Source organism: Pangasianodon hypophthalmus, chromosome 13 (genome assembly GCF_027358585.1).
Source record: "Pangasianodon hypophthalmus isolate fPanHyp1 chromosome 13, fPanHyp1.pri, whole genome shotgun sequence".
In the NCBI taxonomy this organism is placed as follows: Eukaryota; Metazoa; Chordata; class Actinopteri; order Siluriformes; family Pangasiidae; genus Pangasianodon; species Pangasianodon hypophthalmus.
In genome coordinates, this window is record NC_069722.1 from 25580426 (window position 1) to 25597364 (window position 16939).

Sequence of the window (16939 nt, forward strand, 5' to 3'; positions counted from 1 at the left end):
AAAAAAAAACTTTAGAGCTTCAATAAAAACCAGAATATTATCATAGAGATTCTAATAATGAGCCTAATATTTAAAAAGCTGGATTATATTCACATAATAAATCAGAACTGAGCGTGTGTGTGTTTGTGTGTGTGTGTGTGTGTGTGTGACTCCGGAAGGTTAGAGAAGCCGTGCTCTAGGAATAACACACTGTAAATATTATACACAGTAAGTGTAATATACAATATGTGTAACACGCTGTGGTGCAGGACACTCAGCTTTCTCTCTCTCTCTCTCTCTCTCTCTCTCTCCATTTCTGCATCTCTGTCCTTCCTCATATGTTAATCCGTGTTGAGTTGAGTTTCCTGGCAGAGCCTGTAACATGACCTCAGAGCTGAAATGCAGAAGTGAGAGAGAAACACACATCCTATGCACGCTTATCTTGCTTCCAACATCAGCATTCAAATCCCCGCGTTCACCCACCACACCATATTTTCATAACTGAACCCTAGAACGCACAGAAACCTGAAGCGTGAGAGGGTAGTGCGCACACACACACACACACACACACACACAGTAACAGTAATCTTCATTAAACTCACACAGTAACGAGGCTCTGAAGAAGCTGGAGGTCAGTCTGCAGCGGTAACGCTTAGAGAAAAAAATCTATTCCTTTTTTCCTTTTTCATTACACTGAGTTTTTAGAACTCAGACAATGCACTGTATATGTCACTTTTTTGAGGAAATAAAACACACACACACACACACAACCACACACATAAATAGTATTGCACACATAAATAAACACATAAATGATAACACAACAGTGAATAATTTCTTTAAAAATACATCTGAAGTTTAAAATACAGCGAAGTCTCCTTACAGAAAACTGTGAAAACTAAGTGTAGGTCTTTAGACACTTCACATGTCATGTTTCACACGTTTTTCCACACGTAATAATGCATGTGTGTGTGTTTTTTTATGTGTGATTTTCTCAAACAAGTCATCTATTTTCATCTAGTAAATTTATTTTCATGTGCTCTCTTTTTTCATGAATAATTCATTTTCATATCAGATGGTATCTTATTCACGTGACGTGATGATGTATTATTTTAAGGCATCACATTTTGAAATGCACCTTCACATGTTTTTCACGCGTGATCACACATTCAGTACACAATCACGTGTAAAATGTACACACATAAACAGCGCACACATAAAATAAGTGAAGTTTTTCCTCCCTTTACAGAGAAAAAGCTTCACTTATTTTAACGAATGAATTTGAAGGAAGAACTCAGTGAATAATAAAGTCCACCTCACATTAGCCAAGATGTTTAGTGTTTAGGTTTTGCACAGAAGCTACATGGCTAAAGTCACTAACGAGTAATGAAAGTCTCTCACCCAATATCTCTATACCCTTTTAAACACCAGACAGGTTCAGACATAGACAGCCTTCTGCTCTCACTAAATGCTTTAAACTTTAATGAGCAAGGCGCAGACAGGTAAAGCACAAAACTGCACTGAAATACAAAAAGGGAAATTAAAAACTGATGGAAAATCACACATGGAAATAAAGTCAAATAAAATAAAAAACTTCCTCACTGTAGGACACAAGTGCGAATCGTAATCGGGGTCCATGGCAGGAGTCAAAACACACGCAGAGAGTAAGTTTCAAGTTTCAAGTTTCAAGTTTAATTTATTTATATAGCACCATTTACAACAGCAGCAGCTGACCAGTGTGCTTTACAGCATAAAATAAAATAAGTAGTAAATAAAACATAAAGTTAATAAATAAAATCACAACTAAAAACCAAATTACATCAATAACTCTATTTTAAAATCTAACTAAATATAAGAAATAAAACCAGGATTGCCATCAATCCTAAAAATAATAAAATAATAAATAGTAAAATAATTAATCCATATTCATAAAACAAGAAAACAGTTGACACTCAAAATCAGGAAATACAAGAGATACAGAGCTAAGACAACACGGCTTGGACTTAACAACACAAAAGGCATGGTAAGACTTCGCAACGAATGACACAAACAGCAAGGTTTAAATAGACAAGCTAATCAATGACTTAACACGGAACAGGTGAACACAATCAGGTAACACACCAATGACAGGACAGGGGCGGAGACAGGACTAGAACAGAAACAAAAGCCCATGCAGTGAACTAAAACACAATGAGAGCAGTTAACTCTTTGTCCAAGATGGTGGCCCTCATAGCGTGTGTGTGTGTGAGTGTGTGTGTGTGAGTGTGTGTGTGAGCCATCACAATTAAACTCCAAACAAACATCATCACATGACCAAAAATCTATTTTACAAAACCTATATAATGTTTAAAAAACAGCCCATTAAGCGTTCGTTAGAAAGTACAGTTAGAAAGTAAACGGTTAAACTATAAATTAAATTAAATCTAATATTGATTCATGTTAGTGATTTTATTTAATTGTTAATTGATCACATGATCAGAGTTGTTTATTTCAATCAGGCACCAGAGAAACATCCGTTACGGACATCAGTAAAACATGTTATAACAGTTATATTATATTTATTACTGGGGTGGCACCAGCACCAGCATCAGTACCAGAACCAGTACCAGTACTGGGCTGATACCAGCAAAACGAGTGGATTGGATATTGGACAAAACATATCGGATATCGGATCCTGTAAGAAATGGCAAAGATTAGATTTGGAAAAGAAATGTATTTTTGGAACTGGAAATGTTTCCATATAAAGAGACTGCACTGTTTATGTAAAATAAATTTTGTTATAATTATACTTTATACTTTATTATATTTAGTACATTTACAGTGTAAGTGATGTTTGTATGAAAGAGTAAAAGCTAAAGGTTAGTAGTTTTTAAAGAAAACAAGATGCTGAAGGTTTCAGTATTAATATCAGAAGAAAGCGTGGTCTCGAGTCTGCTCTTCTTAGTCCATAATCGTTAAGTGGTTTATTAATGGCGTGTTAGTTAGATTGCACTTTGAGTCACACGTGTGATTTTTAATCTATTTTAGACCAGCGCAGGAATAAAAGTTCAACTGATGCAAATGCTGATCAATAAAAATGATATTTTCACCATGGAAGATGTTCAGTGTGTGCTCTTTGTGCTGTAGGTTTTCAAGTAAGTGTAAAAAGTTTTGTCTTTGGAGAGAAATAAAGACGTTGTGAGGAATGAAGTAACTGGTGACGTGCTGATGTGGATGATTACTGACCTAAACTCTGCGTGCGTCTTAAAATCCCTAAATGGTGATGAAGCGTCTCACGGTGAAGTTTCATCTATGGCGTTTGTGGAATCCAACCCTGTAGAACAGTGTACGAGTCAAACACTAGGGATTTTACTCAGATACACTTCTGACGTGTGTGTAAAGAAAAATAACAATTATTATCATTCACTTATGAAACATATTCTGACATAAAATTGAAAAATCCTCAAAAAGACAGTTTTGAGTTGTGCAGCTGCAGCCTGCAGAAAAGTAAGTGTGTGTGTGCGTGTGTGCGTGTGTGTGTGTGTGTGTGTGTGTATGTGTGAAAGAGAGAGAGAGGGAGAGAGAGATGGAGGATGGGAAACCACACGTCATGTCATTTGTGACTTCCTGTCAAGCACTTTGCATACTCCGAATAGCATCAAGTGCAAACTCCACAAACACACACACCCACACACACACACACACACACACACACACACACACACCCACACACACACACACACACACACACACTTCATCTCCCTCTTTCACTTCTCACATCACACTGCTGTTTTTTGTTAATTTATTAAAAATATCTTTATTACGTTTGGGGATTAAGCCACAGTTAAGAAGTAAAGAAATAATTAGCTGAGGAGAGGAACTGCAAACACACACACACACACACACACAGAGAGAGAGAGAGAGAGAGAGAGAGAGAGAGAGAGAGAGAACCGATTTCATCTCAAAGAAAAGAACTGATTCAGTGCCAGTGTGGATTTTCCTGTTTCCAGTCTTTATTAGTGTTTATGTGGAAGTATATGAACACTGTAGCTGTTAATGCAACACTGCAGGTGTTAAAATACTCTCTCTGAAAAAAAAACGTATTAATGTACTTTTCTTTGTCGCTATGGTGGTACCACTTCAGTATGAATCGTTCACCTTGAGTTACTTGAGTTTATATTAAACAGAATCAGAAGGTGTTGATTAGTTTTCTATAACAGCAGCTCTGACAGTAGTGCAGGTTTATATTAATGCACTCGCTCTAATACATTATCGTTTCCATAGTAACAGCTCATTCACAGGGACTCGTACAGCAGAAGCTCCACATAAACCGGTTAAAATAAATCGTTGATATTCTGAGATCTTCTTAAAGTAAGGAGGTGTTTATTAAACATTTATGGAAGGAGTCTCCAGTGTTAGTGCTTTGTAAGATGCCCGACGATGTCTTCAGGACGGAGGAGTCTGCGTATTACAGTTGCTCGGTAACGTGACTAGCTGCATTATTAACTTCAAGAGAAGAGACAGAGGCTGGTGAGGGAACGAGTGTTTATAGCCGCTATAACGTAAGTGACAACAGGAACTAACCTGTGCTGTGAACATTAAATGTAACTATAAACGGATAAACACTATGACGTGTCATTCTTTAAATAACTGAAAAAACTGTAATCGTTGGCAACTTGCTGTGGTGTAAGAGGAATAAAACACTGTGGACATGCTGTTATAATCAACTTCAGGGTGATAACAGGAACTCCGCTCCATGACATGCCCTATCACAGCACCCTGGTGTTGATTATTTTCCTATAACAGCACCACCCTCATGTGTTAGTTCTTACAGACTGTAATTAGCTTTTAGAGTAAACCTTTAACACTTTAAAACTATTACACTACACACACATTTCTAGATAAAACACACACTACACATATAAAACGACTCCATAGAAAATGTCTCTTTAATGGTTCCACCCTGGCAACGAGGACGAGTACAGTTCAGTCTTATTGCTGAGTGTTTATTCTGTAGATGAGGATTTAGGATGAACAGAACCTCTACTCTTTCATTTGGGAACATTAGCGTAAAAACTGAATGTTGATTACGTTTTTATATCATCTAGAGATGATATAATCAGCAAACTGTAATGCTGCGTTTTGCATTTACTGCCAAAACTTTCTAAACAGGAAGAGAAGATGAATATCTTCTCACACACCGTGACTACTTTACTGTCTTTTTAACTATAACTGTCATTTATGTCTCAACCTCAGGTGGTATATGCTCTATTTTTATGCCATATCGTAATTTTGTTCCAGTGTTGCACAAATACCTCACACAAGTCTCTACAGTCTCTTATACAGCATTATGACTGTAACAGCTTTTAACGTTGCTGTGCTTACTGTATTTGTCATTATTTCTCTTTAACAGTCTTCTGCAGTATCATGAGAATATGCAAACTAATAAACAAGGAACCTGTGCATCTGACAACGAAGTTCTTTGAAACCTGAATCAACAGCAGCGTGTCATGGGGATGTGGAGATCTCCTGATCGGATGTGCTGATCGGACTTGTTTGTCCAGCGCGTCCCACAGATGCTCGATCGGATTGAGATCTGGGGAATTTAGAGGCCAAGTCAACACCTTGAACTCTTTGTCATGTTCCTCAGGGCGTTCCTGAACAGTTTCTGCAGTGTGGCAGGGCACATTATCCTGCTGAAAGAGGTCACTGCCATTAGGGAACACCGTTACCATGAAGGTGTGTAACCTGGTCTGTAGCAATGTTCAGGTAGGTGGTACGTGTCAAAGTAACATCCACATGAAGGCCAGGACCCGAGGTTTCCCAGCAGAACATTGTCCAGACCATCACACTGTCTCCACCACCTTGCCTTCTTCCCATAGTGCATCCAGGTGCCATCTTTTCCCCAGGTAAGCGACGCACACGCACCCGGCCTTCCACATGATGTAAAAGAAAACGTGATTCATCAGACCAGGCCACCTTCTTCCATTGCTCCATGGTCCAGTTCTGATGCTCACATGTCCACTGTAGGTGCTTTCAGAGGTGGACAGGATCAGCATGGACACTCTGACTGGTCAGTGAGCCTTGGGAGCCCGTGACCCTGTTGCTGGTTCACCGGTTGTCCTTCCTTAGACCATTTTTTGAAGGTTCTAACCACCGCACACCGGGAACGCCCCACAACACCTGCTGTTTTGGAGACACTCTGACCCAGTCGTCTAGCCATCACATATAGACATTGTAAAGTCTTTAACAGAGTTTAATGATTCACTGTGTAAACACACCCATTACCATTTGCACTGACTAAAGGGGAACTTTTCTATAAACTGATGTAAACCTGCCTGACATCATCATCATCATCATCATTATTATTATTATAGTCACCATGCAGGGCTGTGATTTACTAATATTGTAGCCCCGCCCCTTTCACCCTCGCGCTCCATTTATAGGAATTAAACAATAAGTACTAACATAATTCTTTAAAAAGCTGCACATGAAATCGTGTCACTTCCGGTTTGATGCCGCGCGCCGTATTTGGAACACAAGCGCGTGCTGGCTGATGCGCGCTCCCGCACCTCGCAGTTGTTCGCGTCTCAGGCGCGCGCGGGCGGAGAGTGGCACAGCAGGGTAAAGAATTCCTCTTTCTATCTCTTTAAGTTTCTTTTCTTTTCTGTGTGAGGAATAAACAGATGAGTTGTGTGGAGTAAAGCAGGGTTTAATGTGCAGTTGGTGCAGATCTCTAGGAGCTCTTTCTCCTCTCAGCTTTTTGCAGTTATGCACTTTTGCTGTTATATCCGGAAACAGAAATTTAAAAAAGGATTTATTCTTTAAACACAAAGCTGTTCCCTACAGAGAGAAACTGTTGCTCAGTATGTGCATAGTCCTGTTTTATTAGCAACATCCTGTTTAATCTGCGTTTAATGTGAGCTGACCTGAGAAATGGGAAAATAGGATTTATTTTTTAACTTTATGGGTTATGAGTTTGTGCACATTGTGCATGCTGTTGTGTACTGCAGCTACAACACTGAACACAAGTTTCACTTATAAACACATGAGCAGATAATCATTAACCAATAAACAATCAAATTCTTTAAAAGTGAAAAATGTAACTGTGTGGTACAGGATATAGTGCTGCACTCTGATCATATAATGGCAGTATATTGTGTAGTATAGTGGTGCTTTATTGTATATTGGTTGTATTGTGTATTGTATAGTATATTGTATAGTATGGTGTATGGTATAGTGGTGGTATATTGTATAGTATATTGTATAGTGGTGGTATATTGTGTATTGTATAGCGGTTGTATAGTATGGTGTATGGTATAGTGGTGGTATATTGTATAGTATATTGTATAGTGGTGGTATATTGTGTATTGTATAGCGGTTGTATAGTATGGTGTATGGTATAGTGGTGGTATATTGTATAGTATATTGTATAGTGGTGGTATATTGTGTATTGTATAGCGGTTGTATAGTATGGTGTATGGTATAGTGGTGGTATATTGTATAGTATATTGTATAGTGGTGGTATATTGTGTATTGTATAGCGGTTGTATAGTATGATGTATGGTATAGTGGTGGTATATTGTATAGTATATTGTATAGTGGTGGTGTATTGTATAGTATATTGTATAGTATGGTGTATGGTATAGTGGTGGTATATTGTATAGTATATTGTATAGTGGTTGTATTGTGTATTGTATAGTGGTTGTATAGTATGATGTATGGTATAGTGGTGGTATATTGTATAGTATATTGTATAGTGGTTGTATTGTGTATTGTATAGTGGTTGTATAGTATGATGTATGGTATAGTGGTGGTATATTGTATAGTATATTGTATAGTGGTTGTATTGTGTATTGTATAGTATATTGTATAGTATGGTGTATGGTATAGTGGTGGTATATTGTATGGTATATTGTATAGTGGTTGTATAGATTATTGTATAGTGGTTGTATTGTGTATTGTATAGTATGATGTATAGTGGTTGTATAGTATGATGTATAGTATGATGTATGGTATAGTGGCTCTATGATGATGAATGAATTACAGTAAATGTTTGAGCGGTAAATGTGGGTACTTCTCGTATGGATGTAACATCACCAATGAGCAAAGACGATTAAAGGCCAAAGTCGAGTGGTAGTAATGAAATCTCTCTTAACAGCACTACACAATATTAAACACTTTCACTAATCCACTGAGCTGTAACACTGGTTTCCACATTCCACCAGAGCACTCTTTCCATTTCCACATTTCAGCTCTAATTCCCTGACATCCGACTTTCTCACATGTTTCGTTCCATCTTTCTGAACGTAAACAAACGGAGAATATGAACAGATTCTAAAAAAATCCATCACTCGAAGTCCAAACTCCTGAGTCACTAAGAATAAAAAAAAACTCCTGCTTTAATCTAAACCTTGTCTATAGCGCTAGCTACAAAAACTATTATTGTTTAAATGTTCTTCTCATAAGCAGCATTAAACTTAAAAAGAATGTCTATAAAACTGTAAACATATTAATCTGTCATTTTTGCTCCACCTGTGACATTTACTACAGAGCACTTTTTACATTATAATTACACTTATACCGCAGCGCGGCGGGATGCTCGAATCTGATTGGTCAGAAGGTGTGCATTATTTTTGTATAACAGCACAGGTAGTTCCGGCTGTAACATGAACAACAGGTTTATATTAACGTGCTTATTTTAATATATTATTGTTTCTATAGTAACGGCTCATTCACAGGGACGTGTACAGCAGACGCTTCACAAGCAGATTAAAATGTGTTGCTTAACAAAGTAAAAATTATAATGGTGATGCGGTGACATTTTTTGTTAGGAGAGATTTATTTAACATTTATAGAAGGAGTCTCAGGTTGTAGAGAGAGAGCGAGAGAGCGAGAGAGAGAGAGAGAGAGAGAAAACGACTGTTTATCACAGCTATAATGTAGGTGGGAACAGGAACTAACTTGTCTTCCGGACATTACACAACATTAAATCTAACTACAAATCTAATGTGTGACATGTCGTTCATTAATAAATGAATAATTGTAATTGTTGGTAAGTGCTGTGGTGTAAGCGGAATAACACACTCCAGGATCGTGCTGTTTTACGACAGTAATGCACTTCGGGTGGAACTGTAACTCTGCTAGCATGTTGTGTCGCACCACACACCTCCCACATGGTCATTTTCATATAACAGCACAGTCTGTCATGTATTATTCCTTACACAGCGTCAGCTCTGACAGTACTAATAAATAATGAACATAATATTAATGCGCTCGTTCTAATACGTTATCGTTTCTATAGCAACAGCTCATTCACAGGGACGTGTACAGCAGACGCTCCACATAAAAGGATTTAAAAAAGTGTAATCTTTGAGGAGATGTTTATGTAACATGTATGGAAGGAGTCTCCAGTGTCAGCGCTTTGTAACAGTCAGAGGTAAAGCTGTAATTTTAAGTTTTCCGACGTCTTCAGGACAGAGGAGTTTACGCTTCTTTGAGGTTTCTCACTAACATGCGGAACAAGCTGCGTTTTTTTTCTTTCTTACTTACTTTCCTTTATTGTCCACAAATGGAAATTTGTCTTTGGCTTCACAACACATTATAACAAGACCAATACAATAAAAGACACTTACACAACAACTCTAAAAGCTAATATAGAATAAAATACCATACAATGCATACACATATATACATTCCCACATGCACACATCTGCATACATATTAATATTCATGTCTCAGCTTTTAAAATTCTAACTGCAGTTGGCACAAATGACATCTGATGCACATTTTGACTTGCACGAGGTTGTCTAGAACGTCGCCCTGATGGCAACAACTGAAACTGACAGTGCAAAGGGTGTCAGGCAAAGGGTTTTCTTACTAATTAACTTCGAGAGAGAAAAAGGAGAGGCTGGTTCCTCAACATTAAATGTCACTATGAAGAGATAAAAGACGGGTCATCCCTTAATAAATTAAACATTTTAATTGTTGGTAAATTGCTGTGATGTAAGAGGAATGAAATGCTTTGTGTCTGATTATTTTCCTGTAAAAGACATCCTGCTGTTGTGATTGTAAAACTGGTCTATGATTTAGAATTGTTTAAAAGTTTACATATAATAATATCATGCTGTTAAATCACCATCACTACTGTTCACCCATTTAAAAAGTAATCCATCTGATTTGACTGAACTACGATTATTTCAGGGTTTTTTCGTGGTAAAAACCAAACCAACCCTCGCTGCCGTCATTAAATGCTGACACACAGGAGCTTTTGTTGAAGTACTTCCAGTAATACATCTTTATTATCTATGAAATCCATGAGGAAGTTTCAGCAAACTTTAAAGAGAAAGAGAAACTGTTTATAGCGATGAGCTCGAGCAGAGCCAGAGGAAGTAAATGTTGCAGGCAAACATTATTAAACATGACAAATATTTACAATGTGAGCAGCAAGAACACACCACTAAACTCTTACACTCTTACTTTAATATTCAGGGTTTTTGGTGGAAAATAAGATAATTATAATCGTCATTTTATTTTCGTCTTATTATTCCATCCGCAAAACTGCGACAGAAGAGAGCAAGAAGAAAAAACTAAACTAAACTAAACAAAACAACAAAAAAACATAGAAAGGAAAAATGACAGTGAGGACAAGAAGAGAGAAAGAAGAGAAACACTGAGACCGTGGTGAGAATAATTAACACATTATATTGACGTATATGTAAATATATATAATGAAGAGGAATTAGTGGTGAATGTTTTGTAGAAAATGTGACCAGGAGTCATTTATTATTCAGCAGTTATTGTAAATGATTCAGGTTCTGAACACAAGCTAACAGTGAAAGTGTGGAGTGAGTCGCTGTGAGGAATCTGGAAGCACCAACTCTTCCTGGGACTTTAAGGGTTAAATGTGTTTCGGATGTTAATATCAGAGACGCAGAGAATAAATGAAGGTTGTAAAAGACTCACTGTGTGTGTGAGGAATTGGGAGGAATTGGTTGTAATTGAATCAGCGATTCTTCCTCTGCTTCCTTCCTGCGGATCAGACGGAGGGGATGATCTTCATTACACGCGGCTCTAGGGGGAACACAGAACACACTTCATTTCATATCTTACATGTTTAGGTTGTGTGTTTCCTGTGTGATAAGCTCATCTCTCAGCTCAGATATCAGCACGTGAGTAAAGGGGAATTTCAGCTCGACACAGGACTCAGCTTTAGTTTATCTCCGTTAATATCCATGATGAACTCACACTTCACTCAGCACCAACACTCTTAGAAAATCTAGAACGCTGACAGGTTCCACGCAGAAGCCTACAACACGACAGTTTGGAAGCTAAGAACCTTTACTTGAAGGACCTGTTATTTGTAAGAACGTACTGAGTACCAAGAGGAACCTCCTGACTGGTTCTAGGTACTAAGAAGAAAATAGTGAACAATAATTTGGATACTTAGGGTTCTTCAAGGGTTCTTTAAGGGTTCATTTGGTTCTTAAATTCCAAAAAAGGTTCTACACTGAATCCTTTCTGAGAGTGGAGCACTCTGCTGTAGGGTTCTACATAGAACATTTGAAGAGAGGGACAAAATGGACAACCAAAGAGTGGACACTTTCAGAAAAATGGATCTTCAAGTGTTCTTTAAGGGTTAATTAAGGGTTCATAACTTCCTACAAAAAGTCCTCTTGGAACCCTTTGTAATAGGAAGCACTCTGTTATAGGGTCCTACACAGAACCTTTACTGGTTCTCCCAGAAGGACAGGAAACCCTTAAGGGTTATAAGTTTCTTAAAGAGTTTTCTTCCATAATTCCTCAAGGGTTAATTATGGGTTTTAAACTTCTTACAAAAAACTCTACTTGGAACCTGTTCTGATAGGAAACACTCTGTTTAAGGGTTCCTAATGGTTCTAAAAGGGTTCTTTATGGTTCTTAATGATTCCTCTCGGATGTACAACCAAAGAACACTTAAGAGTTCTACACTTTTACAAAAAGGGTTCTTTAAGTGTTCAGTGGATAATTAAGGCGTCTTAATCTACATTAAATCCTTTCTGATAGGAAAACACTCAAAGGCTGTATATAGAACTTTTAAGGGTTCCCCAAGATGCACAAGCAAAGAACCCTTAAGAGTTTTAATAATGTACACTTTTAGAAAGTGGATCTTTAAAGGTTCTTTAAGGCTTTAGTGGATAATTAAAACAGGTTCTGCTTGGAAAGAGAAATATTCTGTTATAGAGTTCTTCATGAAACACTCAGTGGCTTCCCCAGAGTAGCACTAAAGAACCGTTAAGGGTGTAGACTTCTGAGGTTCTCTTCAGGGTAAATTAAGGGTTCTTATCTTACAGCCTGAGAAGCAGATGTTTTAAAGTTAAAGTAGCAGGTAAAGTGAAAGTAAAACATGACGTGTGTTTATAATGACGTTCTCTTCTCCTCTGTGCTGCAGGTGGATTAATAATGTTCTGTAGGATCCACTGACTCCAGATCACTTCATCACCAGAACAAGTGTGAGACTATCTCCTCTTTCACACGTTCATCCCCTCATTCACACGTTCATCCCCTCATTCACATGTTCATCCCCTCATTCACACGTTCATCCCCTCTTTCACACGTTCATCCCCTCATTCACATGTTCATCCCCTCATTCACACGTTCATCCCCTCTTTCACACGTTCATCCCCTCATTCACACATTCATCCCCTCATTCACACGTTCATCCCCTCTTTCACACGTTCATCCCCTCATTCACATGTTCATCCCCTCATTCACACGTTCATCCCCTCATTCACATGTTCATCCCCTCATTCACACGTTCATCTCCTCATTCACATGTTCATCCCCTCATTCACACGTTCATCTCCTCTTTCACACGTTCATCCCCTCATTCACATGTTCATCCCCTCATTCACACGTTCATCCCCTCTTTCACACGTTCATCCCCTCATTCACACATTCATCCCCTCATTCACACGTTCATCCCCTCTTTCACACGTTCATCCCCTCATTCACACGTTCATCCCCTCATTCACACGTTCATCCCCTCTTTCACACGTTCATCCCCTCATTCACACGTTCATCTCCTCTTTCACACGTTCATCCCTTCATTCACATGTTCATCCCCTCATTCACACGTTCATCCCCTCATTCACACGTTCATCCCCTCATTCACACGTTCATCCCCTCATTCACACGTTCATCTCCTCTTTCACACGTTCATCCCCTCTTTCACATGTTCATCTCCTCTTTCACACGTTCATCCCCTCATTCACACGTTCATCCCCTCTTTCACACGTTCATCTCCTCTTTCACACGTTCATCCCCTCATTCACACGTTCATCCCCTCTTTCACACGTTCATCCCCTCATTCACACGTTCATCTCCTCATTCACACGTTCATCCCCTCATTCACACGTTCATCTCCTCTTTCACACGTTCATCCCCTCGTTCACACGTTCATCTCCTCTTTCACACGTTCATCCCCTCATTCACACGTTCATCTCCTCTTTCACACTTTCATCCCCTCATTCACACGTTCATCCCCTCTTTCACACGTTCATCCCCTCTTTCACACGTTCATCCCCTCATTCACACGTTCATCCCCTCTTTCACATGTTCATCTCCTCATTCACATGTTCATCCCCTCATTCATCACCTCATTCCCTCGTTCATCACCTCATTCCCTCGTTCATATGACCATAAAGCCGTGTTCTGCAGCTACTCTCAGAGCTGCTGTTCTGGAAAATGAATCAACACCTTCTGACCAATCAGAGTCCAGTGTGGTATAAGAAGGGGTTCAGCTCAGTGTTCAGTGCGGATAAAACACTGATTATTAAATATTTCCACACGTGATTGTTGGCATTTATGTTTAAAGTCATGGTTTTGCTTCATCTCAGGGTGACATTTGACTAGTGTTCATGCGTGAATGTCAGATTAACCACAGCTGCATGTTGTCTCCAGCAGGTGTGTGTGAGAGACCCGGGGTTGAGTTAACTTCCTCTTTGCCTTCTCTCTCGTGACAGATCTTCCCTCGCTCCCTCGTCCCCTTGCTCCCTTGTTCCCTCCCTCCCTCGTCCCCTCGCTTTGTGGCCATGGAGGCTCGAGGAAAATTTGATTTCAACGCCACGGCGGAGGACGAGCTCAGCTTTCGCAAAGGAGACACCCTGAAGGTATAAAAACTGCACTGTTAAATCTAGGACCCTGTCTCTGTGAAGGAACCTTTAAAAGTTTTATGTAGAACCCTATAACAGTTCATTAGAGACAATGCCAAGAACCCTTAATTATCCAATTAGCACTTACAAAAACTTAAAGAACCCTTCTTCACGCAATATTCTAAACCATGATAAAAGGGTGAGCTAGTGTCTAGATGTGAAAGTGTAATTAAGAAAATTTAAAACACTTAAGAGTTCTCCGGTTGTCCCTCTAGAGGAACACTTCTAGGTTCTATATATAACCTTTCTCTCTAAAGAGTCTCTCTTAACAGAAGTTTTCCTTTAGGAGGCTGAGAACCCTTAATTATTTCATGAAACCTTAAAGAAGAAACCTTGAACAACCTTTTTCTAAGCATGGTCCAGGTACCAATAAGCTAAATGTCAGGGTCTAGGTATTAAGAAGAAAATAATGAGCAATAATTTGGAGTTTGTGCCACACACTTATCCGGGTAATACACACACTCTTCGGTGTGTAGGGGGTTCCTCGAGGGAAACAGTCTGTTGACAGTTCTATGTAGAACCTTTAAGGGTTCCCCCCGAGGGAAAACTGAAGAACCTTGAAGTGTGTGTGTGTGTGTGTGTGTGTGTGTGTAAAACCTTACATCTGTGTGCAGATCCTCAGCACTCAGGATGACTGGTTCAAAGCAGAAATGCACGGACACGAAGGATTCGTCCCTAAAAACTACGTGGACAGACAGATACCCAGGTGAGTTCCTGTACATACACATCAGGACTATTTTTCAAACGTTTTGCAGATATGATGAATTTACAAACATTTTATGAGGTCACACCAATCCATACAAACGTATACTAGCTGTCGTAACCCGCTGACGCTCAGTCGTGAGGGTCTTTAGAGCAGCGGTCTTCCTGTTAAGATCACTTCCTATGGCCTGGTTTTCTTATTACAATGCAGCAAAGCACAAATCTGATTCTGATTCACTGAATCAACGATTCTGATTCACTGAAATCACCCTGACTTATTCAGAATCTGGTGAATAATTAATTTTTTTTATTTATGCACTAATATTTTGTGTAATGTTGTAGAAACAAAGTGTCCTAAGAGACCTCTTAAATACAGAGCGTGACTCTCGCGTGTGTTTGGTTGCTGGTGAATCACTGCAGTGTGTTAGTGTTCTGATGTTCCGCTTTATTGTTCGTGGTGTTTGTGTACAGCTGGTTCCAGGAGAACGCCAGCCGCGGCGCTGCAGAGGAAATTCTCATGTCCCGGGAGGTCGGAGGCTTCCTGATCCGCGGCAGTCAGAGCTCACCTGGAGATTTCTCCATCTCCGTCAGGTCCGAGCCAGAACTCACACAAACACACACTCTACGCTGCTTTACTCAACACCTACACCATCAACACCACACCACACGCTCGCTGAGAAAAACAGGTTCCTCAAGGGTTCTTCAGCTGGGTGAAGGGTTCTACATTTTAAAAGCATTTTATTAAGAATCTAATCAGAAATCTAGCGTACACAGGAAGTACATCTGCAGAGCATCAGCAAAGAGAACAGCACTGATGCTTTCAGTACTTCTATTTTTGTCTTCCTTCCTTCCTTTCACTCAATCCTCTGATTTACAGTGCTATAGAACTGTTAAAGACTCGCCCTCAGGGACGACTGAAGAACGCTTTAGACGGAACTCTGTGCTAGACGGAACCCTGTTCTCCTTATCAGTACGAGCTGAGTCGAGACTTCTGTACTGAATTTAACATCTGCAGCATTTTTATTCTCATGAGCATTCTGCTTGTTTTAAAACCTCATGAGCTTATGAATTAGAACACAGGTAGAATAATCATTTGCTTAAATTACAACACGCATAAGTAATTGCACCCTTTACAAGTGAACCATTAGATATAAAATAAAAGGAAGAATTGTATTCTACAGAAAATGAACACAAACAAATCTCCATTTAGGTGAAGCAGCAAGATAATTCTGTAAAACTCACGTAGTAAATAATTTCTCTCTCTGTCTCTCTCTCTCTATTTGTCTCTATCTGGCTCTCTCTCTCTCTCTCTCTCTCTCTCTCTCGGTCTCTCTCTCTCTATTTGTCTCTATCTGTCTCTCTCTCTCTCTGTCTCTCTCTCTCTCGCTCTCTCTCTCTCTCTCTCTCTCTCTCTCTCTCTCTCGCTCTCTCTCTCTCTCGCTCTCGCTCTCGCTCTCGCTCTCTCTCTCTCTCTGTCTCTCTCTCTTTGTGGTTTTAATTTGTTTAGCCGCCAAAATTCACCTAAAGTCTCAGAGCGTAATGTATCATTGCCCACATGAATATCTTCTCCGTATCAACTCACAAACAGACCCAGTTGTGGTCACATCTGTGTGATTTAACTTCTGACAAATCATCTACATCTTTAAACTCCATCCGGTGTTTCGGAGGTGTTCCCTCTGGTGTCGATAAAGAGTAAAATACTGTTATAACTCTTAATAACAGAATCAGAAGGCAGATTTAAACTCCTATCCAGTGAAATGATTTGGATTTGCTTTGTTCAGCATTAATCCTACAGCTCATCCTTTGGAAAATGTTCTTATCTAATAACAGCTGAACGTACAGAGATACAGAACTCAGTGTGCGTCTGTGCTACGAGGAATCAGTAAATAAAAATGATAAATCCAAACAACACTGTGAATATGCAGTATGTAGTGCAGCAGGACAGAGACGTATGACTGATCCTGTGTAATAAATTCAGTCTTTAGCGCTTTGTGGTGAGAACAGTGGCACTGAGACCCTCCTCAGGAGTCGTGACTCCACACTGAAAACAAAAATAACTTAGGATCAAATTTTTAAAATTGTGTCAA

At 39.3% G+C, this 16939-nt stretch overlaps 1 protein-coding gene across 2 annotated transcripts in view; it reads left to right on the forward strand.

Moving 5' to 3' along the window:
• Positions 1-6471: 6471 nt before the first annotated feature.
• LOC113523792 (GRB2-related adapter protein) overlaps positions 6472-16939 on the forward strand; it is a 12792-nt gene continuing 2324 nt past the window's right edge. Inside the window, exons 1-5 of one of the 2 annotated variants that reach the window (XM_026909857.3) lie at positions 6511-6582; positions 12389-12449; positions 13962-14108; positions 14765-14856; positions 15324-15443. In XM_026909857.3, the coding sequence (XP_026765658.1) occupies positions 14031-14108; positions 14765-14856; positions 15324-15443 (290 nt within the window). In that variant the 5' untranslated portion in view covers positions 6511-6582; positions 12389-12449; positions 13962-14030. Of the gene's footprint in view, positions 6583-12388; positions 12450-13961; positions 14109-14764; positions 14857-15323; positions 15444-16939 lie in introns of both variants that reach the window. The other variant, XM_026909858.3, reaches the window with a different exon arrangement.